This window comes from Zonotrichia leucophrys, chromosome 13, assembly GCF_028769735.1.
Source record: "Zonotrichia leucophrys gambelii isolate GWCS_2022_RI chromosome 13, RI_Zleu_2.0, whole genome shotgun sequence".
NCBI classification, from domain to species: Eukaryota; Metazoa; Chordata; class Aves; order Passeriformes; family Passerellidae; genus Zonotrichia; species Zonotrichia leucophrys.
Window position 1 is genome coordinate 8,773,968 of NC_088183.1, and position 23,182 is coordinate 8,797,149.

At 42.1% G+C, this 23,182-nt stretch overlaps 2 protein-coding genes across 4 annotated transcripts; one reads left to right on the forward strand and one right to left on the reverse strand.

Annotated features, from left to right (window-relative positions):
- Positions 1–229: 229 nt before the first annotated feature.
- LECT2 (leukocyte cell derived chemotaxin 2) lies at positions 230–5,108 on the forward strand. The gene is made up of 7 exons (XM_064725162.1): positions 230–275; positions 845–977; positions 2,516–2,667; positions 3,180–3,350; positions 3,682–3,802; positions 4,358–4,509; positions 4,918–5,108. The coding sequence occupies exons 1-7, from the start codon at positions 230–232 to the stop codon at positions 5,106–5,108; spliced, it is 966 nt and encodes a 321-aa protein (XP_064581232.1).
- Positions 5,109–5,951: 843 nt separating this feature from the next.
- LOC135453763 (F-box/LRR-repeat protein 21-like) lies at positions 5,952–19,241 on the reverse strand. 3 transcript variants are annotated; one of them, XM_064725105.1, is made up of 7 exons: positions 19,100–19,241; positions 15,789–15,884; positions 14,243–14,383; positions 11,374–11,824; positions 10,505–10,627; positions 9,852–10,023; positions 5,952–8,734 (listed from the first exon to the last, which is right to left on the reverse strand). In XM_064725105.1, the coding sequence occupies exons 4-7, from the start codon at positions 11,743–11,745 to the stop codon at positions 8,091–8,093; spliced, it is 1,311 nt and encodes a 436-aa protein (XP_064581175.1). In that variant the 5' UTR covers positions 11,746–11,824; positions 14,243–14,383; positions 15,789–15,884; positions 19,100–19,241; the 3' UTR covers positions 5,952–8,090. The 3 variants fall into 3 exon arrangements, with proteins under 3 accessions (XP_064581175.1, XP_064581177.1, XP_064581176.1); XM_064725107.1 differs by having other exon boundaries at positions 15,789–15,910; XM_064725106.1 differs by lacking the exon at positions 19,100–19,241 and adding an exon at positions 18,804–18,901.
- Between the last annotated feature and the right edge of the window lie 3,941 nt (positions 19,242–23,182).

The window sequence follows — 23,182 nt, forward strand, 5'->3', positions numbered from 1 at the left end:
ATGTGGGGTCATTTCCATTTCTTAATGTTATGAGCCCAATTATTTTATCCATCTTTCCCAACCAGCTTTAACAACTGTCAGAGCCTGCAGATCACCACAGTGCCCAGTATGGCAACACCAGATTGGCCAAGACAACGGACTTGTGCTTTCAAAAGCACATAAATACCTCAGGCAGCAGCTGTTCAATGTCTTTGACTGGATCAAAGAACACAGGTGACACGGCCCCAAAATGCCAGCTCTCAGCCTGGTCACTCTGGTCAGCTTGGTGTCCACTGGTGAGTTGAGATTGCTGTAATGCAGCTGGGCTTCACGGGGTTTAGGCAGGCAATAATGGGTTATTGAAATTTGCTTCAACATAAATAATGCTGAGGTTTTTCCCTCTAGTTTTATGAGGACTGATGGTAATGTGGACAGTTATGACTACTATAAAATATGGAATTAGATGTGCATTAAGAGACATATATTGCAGTAGTTGGAGCTTTCAGAAAGAATCATAAAATCATTATGGTTTGAAAAGACCTCTAAGATCATCAAGTCCAACCATCAACCCAGAACCATTAGAAAGTAAAAATAATTTATTTCACAAATTACTTTTAAACATCTTTATCTATAGCTTTGCTTTCTTTTTGGTGTATATACCTTAAATCAAGACATCAGGAAAAAATGGATCAAGTCTATAGAGCAGGTTGTAGAATGTCCTTTTACCTACAGTTTCTGAAATGACAGACTCCTCGGAGCTCATGTCTTTCCCTTTAAACACCCTGTTTAGTACCTGAACTGTTTCTGTTGCACTGGACTAAGAGCGTGGTTGAATTTTCCTGTTTTTCTTCTCTTCCTTGTGCAGTTTTCACCAAGCAGCTGGATGCACGCCCGCCCCAGCAGCAGCACGGGCACTGGGCACAGATCTGCAGCGGGAACCCCACCAACCGCATCCGCGGCTGCGACAGATACGGCTGCGGCAACTTCGGCGCCGACAGGTAACACAGCTCACAGGTGACACACCTGAAGGACAGGTGACACTGCTGAGAGGTGACACAGCTGACAGGTGACACACCTGAATGACAGGTGACACTGCTGAGAGGTGACACTGCTAACTGACAGGTAACACACCTGACTGACAGGTCACACAGCTGACAGATAACACAGCTGACAGGTGACACAGATGACAGGTGACACAGCTGACTGACAGGTGACACTGCTGACTGACAGGTGACACTGCTGACAGGTAACACATCTGACTGACAGGTAATGCACCTGACAGGTGACACTGCTGAGAGGTGACACTGCTAACTGACAGGTAACACACCTGACTGACAGGTCACACAGCTGACTGACAGGTAACACAGATGACAGATAACACAGCTGACAGGTGACACAGATGACAGGTGACACTGCTGACTGACAGGTGACACTGCTGACAGGTAACACATCTGACTGACAGGTAACACACCTGACAGGTAACACACCCGACAGGTGACACTGCTGACAGGTAACACTGCTGACTGACAGGCAACACACCTGACAGGTAACACAGCTCACAGGTGACACAGCTGACAGGTAACACTGCTGACAGATAACACAGCTGACAGATAACACAGCTGACAGGTAACACAGTTGACAGATAACACTGCTGACAGGTAACACTGCTGACAGGTAACACAGCTGACAGGTAACACGGCTGCCTGGTCACCTTGCTTTCCTACACTAAATGTGCAGGCACCAGAAAGAGTACAGCTACACAGAGCTGACACTCAGAATGAGAGAATACTGCTGCCTGCAGACCTCTTGCTGATTTTTGGGATATTCCTTGGCAATCTTACAGAAGCACAGTGATAACCACTGCTGACAACAGATGCAGGGGTGAAGGAGCAGGATTGTTACATGAATCACAGACAGAGTAAAGGAAATGGAAGTATTTCAAGGATTTGTGTCATTTACCCTTGTTGCTTATACTCCAGAAATTTAACCAACACTCAGAAAGCTGAGTAGATTCAATTATACAAACTAAAGATCTGTCAGCATCACTGTCTTTAAGTAAGGACCTCATACAACAACAGGTTATATTTCTCTGAAGAAATGCTTTTATATGTAGAATGACTCCCACTTTTTCTTGTCATCTCCTCTCCCCAGGCTCTAAAAGGGTTAATCTTCATTATGCAACTTTCAAATTTCTAAGAGAGAAAATGCCAGCCAAGATTCTATTTTACATGGCACACATGTTTTTTGGGGATAAAATGGTACTTTTTCATAACAGTTTGAAATACCCCTTGAACTTGGGACAGTAAAAAATAAGCTCAAATTTTAAATTTCATCTCACTCTGAAGGTCAGAGTAATGTGAACAATTTGCAACGACAACAACAAAAAGATGCTTCAAACCTGCTACTTCTGTTCAATTTCATTGCAGGTAAAAAATTTTTGTTAGACAAGCTTCAGCTTTCATCCTGCTTTAAGTGACCAACTGATACATAACATTAACCTAGAGAGATGTCCCTAATTCTGTATTTCTGCCTGCAGGCACAGTGGCAAAGGGAAGCATGCGGGTGTGGATGTCATCTGCTCTGATGGAGCCACGGTGTACGCTCCCTTCAGCGGGCAGCTCTCAGGACCCATCCGCTTCTTCCACAATGGAAATGCCATTGATGATGGAGTCCAAATCAGGGGATCAGGCAAGTAATTAACAGCAGGTGTGCTGTGAGATGTGCACAAGTAATCACTTCATTTACTTGAGCAAGGTCTCTGTGGTTCTTCAATTCAAGCACAGTGTTGATTAATCTTACATCCTCTCTAGTATGCTGAAATATTAGAAGACAGCACCAGCAGGATGTAGTCCTTTCCTATGCTTTTCTTGGAGAGGAGGGAAGAAAGGAGTTGAAAAACAGGTAGCAGGAAAATAACAACCCCAAATCAAAAAATAGGAAACAGTAAAAATAAAGCACCGGAAATATATCCTCAGTTTTGCTGAGAGGATGTTTTCCTGTCTCTATTTTCCAACACCCTTTTTTCCTTTTTGCCCTGGCAAATATAGTAATTTTGAGTTCATCATTGTTGGTACCTCAACTATATTTCTGCTTCATCCTTACAGTCTCCAGTGAGAGGCTGGCAGGGAATGCTGCTGGCTCACCCCCGGAGAAGATGCAGCTGATGTTTCCTGACCCTGCTTCCTCTCCCTCTCTCCCAGGTTACTGTGTGAAGCTCGTCTGCATTCACCCCATCCGGTACCACGGCCAGATCCGCAGAGGGCAACGGCTGGGGATAATGCTGCCCATGCAAAAAGTATATCCTGGCATTATTTCTCACATCCACGTTGAGAATTGCGACCGGTCTGATCCTACTCATCTGCTTACACCTGGTAAAAAATCCCATAACAAAAAACACAACTCAGAACAAGAGTAGATTTGCACTCCATGACCTGTGATACTCTTTTTGAAATGTTGTATTTAAAGCATTTTCTTCTATGAAATAATCCTAATCTAGAAATATTACCATCCAGTTTAGGTCTACATTCCATTTACATTTCCTAAAGGATTAGAAATTTTATGGAGAAAAATCCAACTAGAAGCATGGGATGTAATGTCAGCATGTCCTTACCTAACTGTAAATCAAACATAGTAGTTGCAAGCATGCAAATGATAAAACAATCTAGAAGTTAACTTTGATGTGCTGTGTTCTGTGTTTCAAAGATGTTCCACCACTGCCACAACGGGCCCAGGACGGGCGCTGGGCTGCAGTGTGTGCTGGGAACCCTACCAACGAGATAAGAGGCTGTGATAAGTATGGCTGTGGATACTATGGAGCTCCAAGGTAATATAGTAATTGGAGAATGTGGGGTATTGTTGTACTTCCACTGAATTAAGAGTTAAATTGTGTTTAGGTCACAAAAAAATTACAACTTTGAAGGCTTGGATTGGACTTGAGAAACTTTTAGGCTGCCCACATTGTTCATGACACCTCTCTGCTTGGAGCTTTTTATCAGACTAAGCCATGCCTGACCTGACCTAGAGTTGGGAACACTCTGACTCAAGTGGAGGGTTGGACTTGATGTCCTTCACACAGTCACACTTTCTGTGACTCGATGGTCTTTCAGACTCTATTTATTAGACTCTGTGGTCTAGTATTTTTATTAGACTCTATGGTCTTTATTTAAAGACCTGGAAGAAGGGCATTTTTCTCCAGCTCTAACAGGTCATCCACCCTTACATGCCACTACCTCACCTACACCTTTGCAGATCTTTCAGCCAGTTTGCTGACACTGTTTCTGCCCTAACAACTCATTTCCAGATCTCCCCATGTGCTGCCCAACCTCTCTGCAGCTCTGGGCCTGAGCAGAGGTTTCTGTAAAGATGTGTTTGCTTGCAGACGCGATGGCAAAGGGAAGCACCGGGCTGTGGATGTCATCTGTGCTGACGGGGCCACCGTGTACGCTCCCTTCTCTGGCCAGCTCTCTGGGCCTGTGAAATTCTTCCACAACGGAAATGCCATTGATGATGGAGTCCAAATCAGGGGACCAGGTACATAGCTATCTGTCATTTAACATTTCTTTGTCTTGAGCTCATATAAGATGCGTTACCTGGCAGTTAGCCACGTAGTTTAGCCATGTTTTCTTCTATCCACTTACATTCAGAACTTTTTGCTCCTGCTACAATGCAAGTAATTGAGTTCTGCAGAATGTCTTCAAGCTTTTCCCTTTCCTACAGCACAAATTCCCATCTTGTCCTTGCCTTCCCTCTTCTACCAAGTCAATGACTCCAACCACTACCTAATTTATATGACCACAGTATTGCTGCTATTTCAGTATTTCCCCTATTGCTATCTCAGTGCAAAGGACAGGACAAACATTGTCAATATTTCTGAAATATAGTACAGAAGAACAAATGCTTCTCAGTCATCTGAGGGTTTCCCTCTTGTTTTTTCACCAGAGTTCTGTGTAAAACTGCTCTGTATCCATCCCATAAGATACAGTGGTCAAATTTCCAAGGGACAAGTCCTTGGGAGAATGTTGCCAATGCAAAGAGTATTTCCTGGGATCACATCTCATATTCACATTGAGAACTGCGACCACTCGGATCCTACAAGCAACCTTGAAAGGGGAAAAGGGCAAAGAGAATGAAATGGAAACACAGTAAATTCCAAATAAATCCATCTGAGCATCCAAAAGTTGTTTTTCTTCTCATGCACTACAGTTTATACTATCACCTACTCAATACTTTGAGCCTTACACAAGCAGTGTCTGTTGGATGGCAACAGACTCACAAAACAAAAAAAGATTTGAGTTTTTATTGGAATTTGCATTTACCAGACAATCAGGAAATTAGCAATGACTAGCTCTAAGCTTTCTCAAAGTCTGAAAAATCAGCTAAAATGCAGAGTGCTCACTCCCTCCTGTGGCAGAGAAGGCACATTCCTGTCAGCTTCTCTCCTGAGCACCAGCTGGCTTCACTTGTTCAGATCAGGGAGAACAAATGCTCTAAAAAATCCCAACATTCATCGGTGCAGGCCTATTTAACTGGAAGCTTGGAGCTGCAACAAGCTGGCATTAAACAGCCACATTTGATCACCTTAAAGGTCTTTTCCAGCCTCAGTGATTCTGTGATTCGTGGCTTCACAGAAACACTGCCTTTGTGACAGGGACTGAGAGAGGGACAATATTCAGAGCAGCTTTTTAAGAGCTTCCTCCTGAACTGTAACTCTGCCACCAGTGTTTATAAATACACCAACACTGTTCTGCTGGCTAGAGAGACAGGGAGGACTCCAGGACTTCCCAATGACTCACAAGCTTTGTTCACACTCCATTTTGGGGTCTGCATGTCGAAAATCAGGTTTCAGGCACAAAGGTGAAATGACAATGACTAATTTGCCATGCTCCAGTCTCTCCCAAGGCTTGTCACATCCACTGCTTCTAGCAGGAGAGAACCCCAAGAGGACACAGTGCAACAGATGGATGAGTCTAGTGCATGGGTTAAACCACTTTATTACATTTCCATTTGAAGCAAACCACACATCTTGAACCAAATACTGTTTGGAAATATTTCAGTTTTGTGTTTAAATTATAATCCCCTGGATTATGGAAGTGGTCAGCTCACAGCCTCTACCAACCAGAGTCACAGAGATGCTTCTTACTTGTGCAACAGGCACTAAAGCATTACTGACTCAGGTGTGTGTAACCTTGAATCCTTGGGCTTCCAGCTGGGAACAAATGTGTCCAAGAAAAGTGTGGTTTAACCCTTGAGCTGCTGTTTTGTGGAAATGGGGAAGAAACTCACTTATTCTCTGCTGTAAATGCACTGGTTCTAGCTGGGGTAGTTCCTTTGCTTCACAGGAGTAGAATGGAGCTGTGGATTTGTACTGGAACTGGTAACATGGGGATGTTTTTGCTGTAGCTGAGCAGTGCCTACAGAGCCCAGCCCTGCCCTGTGTCCTGCACTGCCCCAGCAGGCAGGAGGCTGAGGGTGCCCAGCCTGAGGTGACAGGGACAGGACAGCTGAGGCCAGCTGACCCAAGGGACATTCCATACTGTGTGACATCAGGCTCAGCATATAAAGCTGGGGGAAGGTGGAGGAAGGGGGTGTTTGTGTTTGTGGGGGATGGAGCCCTGCTTTCCTGGACATGGCTGATGGAAGTGGTGAGTGGATTCCCTGCCTGTGTGGCTCTTGCTTTACTATTAAACTCCTTATGCCCAGCCATGAGTTTTCTCACTTTTACCTTCTGATTCTCTCCCCCATCCCTCTGGCTGTGAGGGGCTCAGCTCATAGCCAGGGTTAAGCCATGACAGTGACAACCACCACCAGCAAATTCATGTAGACTTCTCATTATCAACAGGAAGATGCAACAAGTGTGGCACCAAAATCATTACAGCAAAAATTTATATACAATGCATTGAAGTTTACAGTGTGCAAAATGTTAACACAAAAATACATACTCTAATTTACACCAACTCACCATGTCTTTCCCCTTTTAAGAAAATAAATATAATACAATCTGTCTCAAAAAACAATTAATAGCAACAAGTATTAAACAGTCCTGAATTAAATATTTCAGGATTACTTTCAGCAAGCCTTTCTCCAGAAATCAGGGCTTACACAAAGCTCTGGAAGAAACAGGTGAGATTTCTACAGTCCATTTAGTCCTCCAAGTGACAATTTTAAGTGCTATAAATTCTTGATTCCAAACAGAAATTGATCAAAGACAATTGTATTGCCTTTGATCTTTCCTTCTTACCAGCTACATTTATAAAATCTTTCTTAGCAATGAAAGCACGGAACAGCATTCAGACATCAGTCTTTGATTACAGACTTGAGCCCAAATCCAAAGCTATTCCTTATTGTCCTGACAGCTTCCAAAGTGCTTTATTACTCACTCAAGCAATCAATCTAGAACCAAACTTATAATCAGTAATTTGAACAAAATCTCTTTTTCATCCTTTTAGCTCATAAGACAAAAACAACATACTGTACAATGCATTCTCTAGTTTCTGTAATTTGACAAAATTACTTAAAGTGCAATTTAGAGCTGGAAAATTTCTTGTAGGCATAAGCTTATTAACATTTTATTATACTGCCATGAATTTAAGCTATAATATATCTGATTAACCTGGGATAGTGTATTTTAATATACAAGCTTTTACAATTAAAACATGAATTATTTAAAAAATAGCTATATAAAACATCATGACAAATAATACTGTACTCAAAATTCTATCCAGCCTTCCACAGATATATTTCCTAAAGGAAAATAGCTTCTCTTCTGACTAGATCAGAAAGAGTAAACAAAGACATAAAAAAAACCCAAAAACCCAAACCCACTTGAAAGTAAATGGAATGTTTAAACTGAAGCTCAGAGAAGCCAAAATTCATTGAAGTTTGAAGCACCTGTAAACCACAGACATACTTTCAGAACCGTTAAGTACACTTAAATCTATTTTCTATTTCAATATATAATTAATATTTTAGAGTATTTTGCTGTTAGTCTAACAGACGTTTTCTCAAGGAAGAAAAACTCAAATCTGGAAGAAAATTTTCACATTTGATTTTTAAATTTTTTATTTGCATAGAAAGCAGCACCCCCATCCCACCATTTTATCCACACAGAGAATTTACCACGTGGGCATCATATCAGGAAACCACATTCTGCCAAGGTGTTTGGAGACTTCCAGATGGAGCCGATCCAAGCTGTAATCACTATCTGGAATCAGCACCTCCTCCATGATGGAAAGCTGAGTAAGCCTGCCCCCACACATCTTGACAAATTCAATAAAACCTCTGCAGGTGACCTCACACTCCCCCAGCCCCATGGCAGTCAGGTTCTTGCAGCGCTCAGCGATCTGGATCAGTTCATCATCCAGGGGCTGGAGCCCATTGGCGCACACGACCAGCTCGATCAGCCGGGGGCAGTTCATGCCAATGCGGCCCAGCATGGCCTTGCTGACTGCACGGCCGAAGTACAGGTGTGTGACAGGCGTTTCCTCTCTGAAGAAAGCATCAAATTCATCTTCATACAAGAAGAAATACATGACAATGTTGACTTTGGGGGAGTGTTTAACAAGAGCGTCCCAGCTTTGTTTTTTAATGGTGTGAAATTGAACTTGGCCGGGATTTTCACTCACGACGTCAATGCGAAGGTGTTCCAGATCAACGTGCTTCTCACTGGAAAGAGCCAGCAGCAGTTCATCACTTAATATGTAGTAGTTCAAAGCCAGCTCCTTGAGTCCATGGCACTGATCAGCCACACAAAGAATACCTGAGGAACAAAAAAAATTCACTCTCTAAAATAAAAAGTGAATATAAGCACAGCTGTTCTCTGTAAAGCTGGCTTGAGTTTTCATGCTTATATCCAAACCCCATGAAATACCCAAGTTCCAGGTATCCACAACCTTTTACAAAGTTCTGGCCATTAACACTTTATAGTAAAAGACACAAGACACATTCACCTTGGATCTGCATATCTCCTCTTTGCCTCTCCCTGTGCAGAATTTCCTCAGCTTCGAAGAAGCAACTGAAATCCCATCAGATTCAGCTGAAGTCGCTGCCATTCCCTTCCCTAATACTCATTCCTTCAAATTTCAACTATTTAAATCACCACCACCCAGTTTAACAGCTACAACCTTCTGTGAATTAACATCTAAGTAATGTTAACTCCTCCTAATCTGCAGGAATATGAAGAACACAGATAAAGCCATCTTTTGTGGACTCCAGAAAAGAACAAATGAATAGACCAGACCCAGACTCCTTTTTCCTAGCACTAAGGAGAAAGGAAAGTGAGAAGGGATCCTGAAGCCCTTTGAAATTTCAGCAAGGCTGTATTCTGAAGTGAGTCCTTCACCAACCCATGAGGAAGTCACCAGTCCCAGATCTGGACACACGAGGGCACTGTGGAAGCTGAAACACTCACAGTCTAACACCACAGGTTTCTGAAATTTGTACACACTCTCAGCACCTTGCAAAACAATTACTGACAACTGTTATAATCTCCTTTATCCCACCAAGCAGTGGCTGATTCATGGATCAGGGATTCCCACAGAACACCAGTTAGTTAAGTTTACAGATCTGCACACACATTAAGGAGCATCCATTAGGTTACCCTCACATGGAAAGCAATGAACATCACATCCTTTCAGCAGGATGTGAAGGATGAAGGCCTCAAGGCCTATCATCAGAGGCAGCAAAGCAGCTGGAGAAAATGAAAAAATATCCCCAGGATTCCAGAAGATGCAGTCAAGTGAGCAGCACCCCCACATTCATCAACCCAACTTATTCACTAACAATCACTTTCTTCTTCACCTTCCAACTGTCCAAACTCAAGACTTAGTCAATTATATATTTTACAGCTCCATTTTTCACATGCATTCAGTACTCACCAGCAGGTGAAACATGAGGACAGCTGCTCATTTTTAGTAGTTTTAGAGTATCACTGTTGTTAGCAACAAGAACCTTCAAGGAAGGATCATCAAGGGGTGTGTCATCAATCTTGATTGATGATAATGACTTAGAGTTCACAAAAACTACTGTCAGTGCTGATGCAAAATGAGCCTATTTAGAGAAATTGAAAGAGGGAAAAAATTCTATAATAAGATGAGCAAAACTTCAGGGCTTTGACCTCACATTCAACACAGAAAGTACAAAAATTAACACTTCCCATGGATCCCCTTTTTCATGTAACAAAGAATTATTTCAACATAAACAGAGGGGATCTTTGTTTAAAAACATGCTGCTGCATGTGACAAAATTAACTTGACACTCATTATTTATCTACTCTGATTTATCATTTCACTGTAATACATTGATAACTACAAGGGTAACTGGATACAACGATGAGCCCGAAGTATCTGGAGTTTTTCTGCAGAAAAAAAAGAAATGCCCTTTATTTTCCAGAAACTAATTTTTCTGTTATTGCAATGTAACTAGAGACTGTTTCATAAAATTGCCATCAACTTAAGAACAGAACATAAGGAAAGCTGAAGTGGTTTAAAAGTGAATTAAGAAATGCTAGTTACAGTTTGTAAAACTTTACCTTAGAGACATTCATGAAGCTTGGTTTTGCTGTAGAGATCAAACCTAGTGTCTTGATAGAACAGTTCACCAACTGAGAAAGGATGTCACAGGCTGCTTCTGCTGACTCAGTACTACTATCAACCTGTAAAAGCAATTTAAAAATAGTGAAGTCATTCTGCAGTATTATTTAGAAAACAGCACCATGGATACCCAAGACTGCAGATTCCACATCTACTCAGCTCCTGACTGCAATCATCACAGGCACAAAGTGCAACACTGACTGAAAATTTCAAGACCAGAAAGAGTTCAGGGAAGTTACTATTAAAAATTTTTTCTGAGTATGACTGCTGGGTAATTCTAGTATGAACACAAACCTTAAACCTAAGTCTTGTCTTCAAATAACCTCATGTTACTGCAATACTGTAACACTACTGGTGCTACAATAAAGTGATATGTATGTATTTTTTAAAATGCCAGTTTTTAGAGATCAAAAAAGACTTGACAAAGTCCTTGCTCCAGCAAATGAATCTATTTTATCTACATGGACAACACCTTTGCATCTTAATAAATAAATAAATAAATAAATAAATCTAAATAATGAACTGATTCAAAATTCATAAGCCTGAAGAATAACTTTGAACAAATCTCTTATTCTGCCTCACCTTCCACCTCTGTTTCGCACCACAACCACTATTTCTTAATTCTGCAGAGGTTAGAGTGTACAAAACTGGATGAAACTGTCTGCATGTGTGAAAATAAAATGTTGCAGTAGTTGCATTTTTAAACACAAGGCTTGCCAGGTACAATCCTTAAGGCAGCTGACACAGAAGAGCTGCATCCCTCGTGCTCAGTGACGTGCCACTGACCCACAGCTCAGCCACAGCTTACCTTGAAGCTGACGTACTGCAGATGGTCAGCGTGCCTCTTGATAATCTGCTGAATGAGATCTGGATGTGTAGACTTTAAGTAAGAAGTGGCTGGCTGGCTAAGTTCAAATTCAAATCTCCTCCAGAGATCTGGGATGTGGAAAACTTCATTCCACCTTCGACAAACAGAAGATGCCCTGGCTCTATCCACTAAAGTCAGGAACTGAAAAACACGCAGGATCACGTGGTGTGGAAGGCTGCCCCAGTCCATTGAGGTGCACGGCTCAGATTCCCCAAACCCTGAGCCACATAAACTAGTTTTCTGTTTTTTGCTTGTCTGTGATGTTCCAGGAGCTTCAGTTCCAGCCACCACCTTCTGCCCAGCTCTCTTCATGGTGAAAGTTTCAGAACGTAACAATCCAAGGTATTCAAACTACACAGGTATTCTGAAAGGTCTCACGTGCAACAGGTCTCTAGAAAAACACAGAATATTATGGGAGGAAGGGAGAAAGGCCAGTGGAAACACAGTAAGTAATAACAACTTAAGAACATTCAAATACAGCACATTATTTTGAAAAGAAGCATATCCATATGTCAATATCCAGGGCACAGATATTGGCAAGGACCTTCTCTTTCAATACCTGTTCTTTTGTACAACTTGGATGATGTTACTTTAGAGAACTTGGACTTGTTAATTTACCAAGTGTAGTTTCATGTAGTAGTATTTCATAGTACATAAAGCATTTTGTTGGGATCAAGAAGAATTTAAAAGCAATTTAATTCAGAAGTAGAAAATGGGATTGTTTAAATTTAAACTCAGTTGACACACTACGGAATCTACTCATGACCTCTAAAAAAGGTTTATCAACTAAAAAACCTAACTCATAAACTCCTTTTTTAAACACAGTCATGTTCAGAAGTCAGAAAAGTTTTGCCCACCTTCCTCAGTGTGCTTTTTTTCCAAATAATGTCAAGCAGAGCAAAGTGTCTGCATAACTAACAGTAAAAAACTTCAGAGGCCATTTATCAAAGCAGGGCAAAGTAACTGAGCTTCACATGCTGTTTTTCAGCAGGAAAAGGACAATGACCTTGGAAATCAGCAAACTGCACAGACCTGCTTCAGCAAGGGACATCTGCCTCATGGGCCAGAGCTCAGAAGAGCACTATAATAAAAAAGCTCTGCTTTCACAGGCTGAAGCAGTAGAACCTAACCAAGTCCATGCTAGACTGAACTCTGTTGCTCAATTTTCAACAACTGGCTTTGCCACTTCATTTTATTAGAAGCTGAAGCCCCTTCTCCCATATCCCACTAACCAGATGTTCATCCAGACCTTCTCTCTTCCCAACCTGTGTGAAGTGAGTATTCTCAAACCAGGCATTTTTCAAGAAAGAACAGAGCCTATTATCTATTTCTACTGAACAAACTTCCATGGTAACCCCCACAGCTTGCTTTTTCTGGACTTAAAATTTTCCCTAGTATCTTTATTATGGAGGGGAGGGAGAAAGGAAGAAAAAAAACCACCCACAAATCTGTGTATTGCAAAAACAGCTGCCAAAATACATACTAACCTATCAAAAATTTACCTGGCATTTTCCCCAACCTATAAAACCTGATCTGTTTGGCTCATGAGTGTCTGATAAACTCAGTTTTTATGAAAAAAAGCATGTGCATTCTTTGAGAAAGAAAAATGCAGCCAATTTATTAGGGACTGTTCATACAACCAGCTTTACTACTCCTTGACTTCCTGACAAATTATCTCAATCATCAAGGGATTTATTTTAGCAGTTCTTATACATATTCACCCAGTCTATTTAAATTTCCATCAGCAATATATGCAGACAGATAAGCCAGCAACACTCTTTAAATTATATTAAATAATAGTTTTTCTTCCCTGAGTAGACATGTGGCTTACACTAATAGTGTTACTAATGTAATGAAGATGCAGGCTCAGCATGAATAAACATTTTGCTATTAGACCATCAAGTTGTCATCTACACAACCACGTTTTATGACTTTAGACTACTTTAAGTCACACAACAAATGGGCATTCCAAACCATTAAGTGTGGATGTAGTAATTAACCATTACAAAACTCTCTCTTACAGTTGATCACAGCCTTGCTAAATTTAGCAAAGGCTAAATACCTTTTGAGTCAAATACACCTGCTGATTGTTTTTCTTCCTCCCTACTTCAGAGGATTTATAGACTTGGATGTTTACTAAAACAAAACTCCAGAACAAAAAAATGAAATTGAACAAATGCTATTGTTTGAGAAGCTTCTCCTTGCTACTGTTGTTCTCATGCAGATCTACACATCTTGGTTAAAGATTGGTCTCTGATACAAATGGTAATTTCTCCTATCTTACTTGAAACTTTCTTGAACTTCATGGCTGCTGATTTGGCTCCCCCAGGGAAGCTCTGACATTTGAGAACAACCAGAAAGGGCATTTCCCTAAAGCACAGGTCAAGCCACAGACCAGAAGCAGCACTCCAGATGTAGGAAGAGATGTAGCATAGTATTGCTGATATACACAGCATCTATGCTCTGCCTGCTGGAATTTGGCCAGAAATTGTTCTTGATGCTACAGCCTTTAGAAACTGCTGTCTCCAGAATTTCTAGGTTTAGAATTCTACACTACAGTCCTTTATATCTAGAAAAATTAATTCCTATTACTCATTGTGGGATGCAAAGCCAGAAAAAGGTTCCACTGGTTATGCATTGTACGAAGCCCCAATATTTACTGCAAAAATAAGAATCCTGATTTCATTCTGAATCCTTGTGAACAGTATATATTTTAAAACACAACTGAAATTGGCTAAATGACAGTCCCTTGTGATATAATCCAGGCAGCATTCAAATGAGAGATTTACACACACACACACAGCCCTACCTCCAAAGAATGTGGAGGCTCCTGTCAAGTTACCAGCACCTTTCTGGTATCTGAACATCCATCCCACTCTTGAGTCATCCTGTATGTGTGCATGGATTCCTTAACCAGAAGGCAGGGATGGGTCCCAGAAGATGAACTGACCTGTGAAGCCACCAACCAAAGAAAAACTGTTCTGCAGTGTCTGGGAAAGCCATAGGAAAGACTGACATCAATTTGGAACAGAGACTGAGACAAACAGAACCCACTGCTCTGAGGGCAGATGTGGAAGCAGAGCAACAGAATGTAACAAGCACATCAGTGTTACCAAACATTATCTGAAAAATACCATTTAACTAAGGGGAAGGTGTAACAGTTGGCAAAAAAATAGCTTTTTTATTATCCATAGTTTTAGTCACATAAGCACTCTTTTGCAACACAGATACACCTCTGAATTCTCGAGTATTACCCAAAGAAAACTACAAACCTTGAAAACAAATGTTTAACTTTTTTCAGCCTATATACACGTTATAAATTTTCAGTCTATGCCAAAACCATGTGAATCAAAAGTTATACTTAAAGACAGGACCTCTGATACTGTGACATTTGAGGATCCTTGATGTTAAACTTTACTGACTTTTACTCCAAAAGTATGCTTACTGCACCATGATAATCTTGACAGTAAACAAACAATATTGGCTAATTAAACTGTATCTAGAAAAAAATATATCAATAACGTACAAATATCCTCCCACAAACTAATGAAAAAACCATCCTGTGTCTTGATATGACAGAGTACCTCGGCGCACTATGAGAAAATAGACCCAAACCCCCCCATATCCAGTTACCAATTTTACATTAGCTGAAGATGCTCTAATGGAAAGCTACAAGAACAGCAACACCCACCTCACTAAATCATGACACATTGTAAAAACAGAAGATGTTTACCAGGTATTGTGTTCAACCAGTAATAACACCTAGATAAATCTTCCAATGCTGAACTTCTCTATTTTTCTTTAAAAATTGGACAAGACTCTTGATTTCCCCAGATCATATCATCATCTTTAGAAAAACTACCAGTTAATATCAGTTTTATAGATGCCAAGCTTAACAAAGGTGTAGTATACACTATTTAGGAATGTATGAGAAGCAGCCCCCATCTTCCACACAAAATCAAACTCAAGTACTGCAATCTGTGCAAGTAATGCTGCTGCTCAGCTCACACACAGAAAATTTAGAGCTGAGTAGTCATGCTTGTCTATAAAGAGAAAGCTGATACTCATTAGTAAATCTGTTTGTGGGAGGCACCTGAAGAAATCTGTCATTTATGGTGGCCTTGTATTGCACAGCCTGCAAGTATCACATGTTCTCTCTCCTGTGAAGTGAGCAGAGTCTGTACAGCACCAGAATTCATTTCCATAAGTACTGTCAGTGTCTAACAAATGAAAGGTTTATAATGCCACATATAAACAGCATGCTTAAATAACATTATACACTGAGATGCAATTTAAAGATTCAAAGAGAAGTGTATGACGTTTATAAATCACATACTTTGAAACAACTTTCTTACCTAAAGAATTCTTCCAAGTTACAATAGGCAATAAATGAGTGAACGGAGGCAGCTGCAGCCATGGGGCACTCACATGCATCTGTCTGCTTTCCCCTCCTGTCCAGATAAAAGGCCATAAAAACCTGTGTTAGTTTTGAAAAAAAAAATATTTCATATTACATCCAATGCAAAAATGATTGGGAAACATGCTGACATCAATTTATTAATTTTCTTGCTTTTGTAAAGGAGCTTGAGGGGGTCATCTTAACACAAGGTAGCTTATCCCACAACGCAAATATTATCACTGAAAGAAACATAAGATCCGATTAAGTATAAAAGTGATAGGAAACAAATGTTGCAACTGCATTTACATTTCCTGGTCAAAAGTACTGTAAACAGCAAGTTATTCAGTATTTGCATTATCATTATCACTACTAGTGAATCTTGATAAACAACACCGTAGCTACCAAAGTAATCTAAGAGTCATGAAAAACAGAGGAAAAAAACCCACCCAGATGTTTTTTCCTGCCTTTTTCCCTTCTGTGGCCAGGCTGTCTAATGGCCTGTGGTGAGCACAGAGGCCACATGGCTCAGCTCCCCGCACAAACGTGCACAGCCCGGGCCTGGCTGCAGTCACACGGCAGGAGCTGCTCCCGACAACAACAGAGCTCCCAGCCCGCAGCCACCTCCCTGTTTACGAGCTCCTGGCAGCCAGGTGACAGCCCGGGACACCCGGCCAGGTGCACCACAGGCACTGCATCGAGGGCTTCACATCAGCAGTCTCCTGCCTCCCTCCACATTGTTTTCTTTTAATATGACATTACAGTATGCTTCTGTTTCAGTCTTCCATCATAATTAAATATTCAAAGCTTTACCCACAGGAACATCGCAAAGAAATTTGTTTTATAAAAACACAACAAAACCGTGAAATCCTTGTTGTGATAAGCTTTACATTGCTTTTACACACCCCATCATGGGATGGGGGATGAGTTCCCTTGCATCTCTTCTGAACTCAGGATTTCAATGTTCTTCCCAACACCCTTCATGCAGCCACAGCCAAAAATAATTACTAATAGTAAACTGACATCTGAAAAATCAAGGAAAGGACAGTAATATCCTTTTGTAATAATAATTGTATCAAATGTAGGTAGTCAATAAAGACTACCTACAATGCTCAGCAGGCTTTTGAATTTCACAGAGATGGGACCTGTAACAGCCAAATAACCAAGAGTATCCCTGAGGAAGAGAGCTTCTCTTGAACAGACCTGTCCCAAGACCCCTCAGAAGAGAAGGAAGTTCATACTTTTACACTGCAGATAAGAACTAGCAGAATTTCAGATAGTACATTTAAAAAAAAAAATTACTGGAAGTGACTCTTAGCAGTAAAAACATAATCAGATGTACATCCAATGTACATCTGAGTGTCTAAGACCAAAAGAACCATCCAAAGCAATGTAAATATTAGCATATGTAAGCAGAAATGTATAAAATAAAGTATTACAGTTATCAGAGATGCAATCAAATACAAGCTTGTTATGCAAACAACAGTGAATTGTTATCTAAGGTAGTTATCCAAATGATTATCAAAGATAAACAGCAGCAACACAGTCACTGAAATGAAAGACTTTGATAACTGCTGAGATGCACCAAAACTATTAATATCCTCATTTGTATAAGCAAAGTATCAAAAATTGGTGCATGCCCCCCACACAGCTCTACCTGTGATCCAGTATTTTGACAGCTGCACATTATCCTACTCAAACTACCTCAAATGCACTAAAGCCAACAGGAATCAGAAAAAAATCAAGTTAATTAACTGTTTCTGCAACTTATCCCGCCAACAGAGCTGTAAACTTCTGCTGAAATTAAGACATTAAAACCTCTCCTGTGCCATGGGGGCTTGGTGGGGGATTTGAAAAGTGGTCAGCAGTGGTTCTGTTAAACAAGCCACCCAGGCTACATCATCAGTCCAAAAAAAGGTTTCATTACTGTAAACAAACTTATTACAGATTCAAGCCACAAAATGTAACTGCTTCCTCTGATTTCTGGATTTCCCTTCCAGTTCTTAACACCGGGACTCAACAGGAATTAATAAAACACCATAAAATCAGGTTTCTAGTAGAAACAGTAGCAACCAAACACAAATGCAGCAAAAACTGAGTTCCTGAAAAATAAAAACCCTTCCAAATAAACAAGCTGGGAAATATTCTGGGATAAACCTGGCATCTTCATCGTTAAGGTTTAACTTTCTAACACCTGGAAATTACTGTTTACGGACCTGCTTTACACGGCTGCAATACCGGTCCCATCAATCAGTGTCTCTAAAGAAATCGCAGTTCAGTGACAGCACCCGAGGCCACCCCCTCACCACGTTAAGGAACTCGGAATGCAGAGTCTGGGCAGGCAGCCCTGGAAAACTGCAGCCACTACAAATCCAACCACTGCGTGCGGTGCAAAACATAGGTGAAAAACACATTTTAAGCCAAATTCTCAGAAGATCTCGTCCTTCAGGATGGTGAGCTCAGAGATTAAGCTTTTTCTTCATCTAGGGCATATCAGACTTTTAATGGGTGGCATTTTTGCTTCTGAAGAGGATTATTTAGGGTTTTTTTAATCAGTCCTTATTTTTTTCTCAAAACTGAGCCTCTGACTCAAAGGATTTAGCACATTTTTAGTACGTTTATGACAAACCCTCAGAGTTCTAAAAATAACCATATTCAGCTGAACATCTTAATGCTTGCATTAATTTTAACTCAAAAAAATACAAATGCATTGCAACTTTTAGTACTATTTCGGTGGTGAAATTTAGATATTGGACATCTAGCGATGCATTATTTTTTGAAGGAAACCACCTCTGTGCCCCAAGCCCAGGACCCCTCGTTTACTCAACGACATCTGAAGCTGCACAGCTCTTTAGAAAAGCTTTCTCATGGGTTCACCAACACGCCCACGGCAGGAATAAAAAACAATTGTTACTTCTATAGGTTTTCTTGAAAACAATCGTTACTTCCATAGGTTTTCCTGAAACCTTCCTACCCGATTTCAACAAGCCATGGCAGCTGTTTACATGGGGAAATCAGCTCCCAGGCACCGCGCTTGGTGAGAGCCCCCGGGATGGCACAAACCCAGGGCACCGCACACCGAGCCCCTCACGAGGTTGGGCGCTCAGGTTGAATTTAAGCCTCCAGGAGCGGAGTGCGCCTGTCTGTCCGTCCGTCAGTCCGCCCGTCTGTCTCCGCAACCCGGGCCGCCCCCGCGGCCTGTCCCGCACACCCCCCCCTCCCCCCGGCCACCGCGCCAGGGCCGGTCCCCGCGGCCGCCCCGCCGCTCACCGCCGCCGGTGCGCGGCTCCCTCGCAGCGTGAGGCCGGGCCGAGGCGCCGAGCAGGGGCAGAGCAGGGCCAGCACCGCGCTCAGCCCGCAGCGCCCGGGACACGCCGAGGGCGGAGCCGCGGCCCCGCCGCCCCAGCGCAGGCGCCGGGCGAGGCCGCGGGCGGCGGGCACGTGATGACGGCGGCGCCATTTCGCGCCCGGCGCCCTCGGCCCGCGCTAAAATGGGGGGGCCGAGGTGTGGGCCTGGGGCCAGCGGTGACAGCCCCGCATGGATGGGGGCTGCTCCTGGCCCTGAGAGCAGGAGGTGGTTGGTTCCCCCTCACTAGGCCTCCATCTCAGAGCCACACAGTCACTTAGGTTGGAAATAACTCTGCGATCATTGAGTCCAATCTGTGACCAACACCAACTTGTCAAACAGACCGTGGCACTTGATAGGAAGGATGTGTGCTCGTGTCTTTCCGAGCAAGTTCATTGGAGAGGATATGGGTGTCAATGTCTTCAACATAGGTCTTAATGTTTCTACCCACGTCAAGCCGTGGTTTGACTCCTGAAACTGACAAAATGCACAAGCCTGAGTTTCTGCACTTTGGGGTAAAATTACAGCTTCAAGGGGGAATATGGGGTAGGCGGTTGGGGAAGGCTGTACCTTCCTACTGCCTCAGCTTATGGGGAAAGGAAGAGTACAACATGTGGCCAGGAGTTGAGGATAGAAGGAGACTGCGCCCTCTGAAAGCTCAAGAGAGGGAAGATCCCATGGGCCTGTGCCCCAGTGGCCTCTCCCTGTTTATTGGAATAAAGTTTCAGGGCTCTTCTGTCTTTTTCATGGACACTGGCTTTTCCTAGTGTGATTTTTGGTACAGCACTGATGTCATGTCTAGCTTTTCCTTCAACACTTGCAGGAACGGTGACCCCACTGCACAGCCCATTCCAATGTCTGATGACATTTTTTGGGAAGAAATTCTTCCTAATGCCCAACCTCAACCTCCCCTGGTCCAGCTTCAGACCATGTCCTCTTGACCTATTGCTGGTTGCCTGGTCACTGACTCCCACCTAGCTGCACCCTGCTGTCAGTGACTTGTAGAGAGAAAGAAGGTCCCCTGGAGCCCCCTTATCCCCAGGCTGAGCCCCACAGCTCCCTCAGCTGCTCCTGCCCAGAGCTGTGCTCCAGACCCTGCCCCAGCTCCGTTGCTGTTCTCTGGGCCACTCCAGTCCTGCAGTGTTTGTGCAGTGAGGGCACCAGAACTGGACACAGCTCTGGAAGTGTGGCCCACCAGTGCCCAGTACAGGGCTCAGTCCCTTCTCTGGTCCCAGTGGCCACACTGTTGCTGGTACAGACCAGGTCCCATTGTCCTTCTTGGCCACCTGGGCACACACTGGTTCATTTTCATTTCCTGCCACATGTATTTTCCATCATTTCCTGTCATGAAGTGCCTGTAAGCTCTCCTTGAGCTTACCCTTGGAAACTGCTGCACGAGCCTCTTCCAGGGGCTGCTCCCTCCAGGCAGAGCCATCCCCTGCCCTTCCCGTGGGAGCTAGGCATAGAATCAGAGACTCAAAGAAGGATGGTGTACAAGCAGCTATTACTGATTTCCTAGCAATCTTTTGACCAAAAAGGGCCCTATCCTGAACAGCAAGGCTTTCCCTGCTTGCTGTATGTATCTTCTCTGGGACCTCTCCAAAGCACCCCACTCAGAGAGGACTGAGCACTGCACCATGTCTAAACTGCAGATGCCCAAAGTATGCCTTTTCATGTGTTATCTAAAGCATAATTTGCAAAAAAACCTTTCAGATTTAATCTATGCAGACACACTGCACAGTGCATCGCTGATCAGTGATGCAATGCATTATTATTGTGGTTATATCTTGCTGTATCTGAACAACGGAGCTTTTATTACCAACTGCAAAACACTTGCAGCCACGAATTTCCTGGCTCTTGCATATAGCAATTATTTACCAGTAATAAGCCTTTCAATAATTTTTTTCTGAAGAGGTAATTCTAAACATGTGCAGCATTTCCATGGTAGATTATATCTGCCCTACATAAAACCAAAGCTGGCAAAAGTTAACTGACTATTCGTGTGACCTCAAAATACAGTTTATTCTCACACATGTAAAAGCCTAGAAAATGTTGAAAGGCTAATGAAACAAACTGAAAGGAATATTTGTCATACAGTCACTGTGACATCTTCAAATTCCTCAATTCCTCAAGTCATCTTCAATTTCTTCAAACAGAGAGACAAAATGCACCACACTCTTAAAATCAATATAGTTTAAAAAATCTACTAAAGTTACTCTTACCTATGTGGTTCTTGACTGCTTTATTCAGAGTTTACAGGAAGTAGGAGATTAGGTTCCAGGTAAATTTTTCAAGTATTTTGTACCTAGTAGATGATTTAAAACTGATTTTTTTCAGTATATACTGCTATGAAATCCATCTTCAGCTTAGTAGTTACTCTCTGTAGACAGTAGTAGAGGATAGATTGTAAACAGAGATTAGTGCAGATTTGCAGCTACTATCTAAATCCACCAGTCATGGGTTTCTCTGGTGCATTGCCAGTAACCTTTGGGCTGCTGTGCAGGAACAGGTTCAAATGTACCTTAGACACATTCATATAGGTTAATCTCTGAGGCTTTCTGTATAGGAGAGTTTCCTGTTTTGATCTGGTCTACCAGAAACATATTTTATACCTACATGTGTTTATAAAACACATTTTATACCCATACTTGTCCATTTTATACCTAATGGACAAGTATAAAATAGTATAGAAGAATTCTATGCATTTTATAGCTGTAGTCACTATTGCTCAAATGCTTACAGGTATATTTGAATAAAAAAAAAAATTAGCCATGGATTTGACAGTACTGGAAGGAAATAGGCACAAACATGGGCCCACCCAGGAGATTCTGTCTTCTAGTCATACCCCAGGGCCTGACACCAGAGCTTGGCATCTTCAGCTGCATCACTGGATCACAGAACCACAGAATGGTTTGGGTGGAAAGGACCATAAAGGTCAGGCTGCTCCAACTCCTTCCAAGGGACACCTTTCCCTGGAGCAGGCTGCTCAGAGCCCCTCCAGGCTGGCCCTGACACAGGTACCCTGCATCCAGGCTCTCCTTTCCCAAACCCTTACTGCCCACGTCAAAGCCACGCACAGTCAGGCTTAGCCTTCCTCCTGTGGTTGTCTGTCCTCAAACCAGATTTACAGAAAGACACACTTCTCATGTTTATGGTGTTTACAGGAATGTTTTGCGTCGTAATTCACACAGGTTTCATAATACATACTCTTGCTGCACTTTGATCAAGAATGATATTGAGATCTTTTTATCACTGGGCTTTGAAGTAGTAATCAAGAAAAACGGTTTGAATAAAGGCATGAGTTAATTAGTATAAGAAAACATTCAGGAAATCAAAATTTCCCTGAGACCAAAAACTGAATATGTGTCAAATCGGAAGCAGTATGCCATGAACTTGAAAGCTTTACAAGGACTTTCACACTTTACAAGTGTGAAAAGTCTAGAAATTATTGGCCATTTCTTATCTACTTTTTAACAGACAGACTCGAAAATGAGAGGAGAGAGTTCAGGGGAAAAAAATTAATGAAATTAGGATGTTTATTGTAAAATCAAGCAAGAGGCTATACAGTATATTGTGCTGTACAAAGCCAGTTCATACAGAGAGGTCTCAAAAAGTTCTCACCACCAGCTTTTTTGACACCCATACTTTGGCATAGCTGAACTTCATTGCAGGATTTTTTTTAATGCAAGCTCTCCTTCATTTTCATTGTGATCATGATTCTGACAAATCCGCATAACCAAAGGACACAGCTCTTGGTTGAGTGCTGTCTTCAGCTCTTGGAAGATCACAGAGGAGGCCATGGTGCTGGGCTTTGGCTGGAATTCACACAGGCCCCATCATTTCCATGCTGAAGGGTATTCGGGGTCAGTCTTAGCTTGGCTCTGAAAGCAGTTGCATTTGTATCAGTGTGCTAAGCTAAATAAGTCCTATATTGTAGCCATTCCTTTTAAAAGTTTAATTATAATTCTTCATTTAAAACCCAAACACTTAAACTTTGTGATCAAACT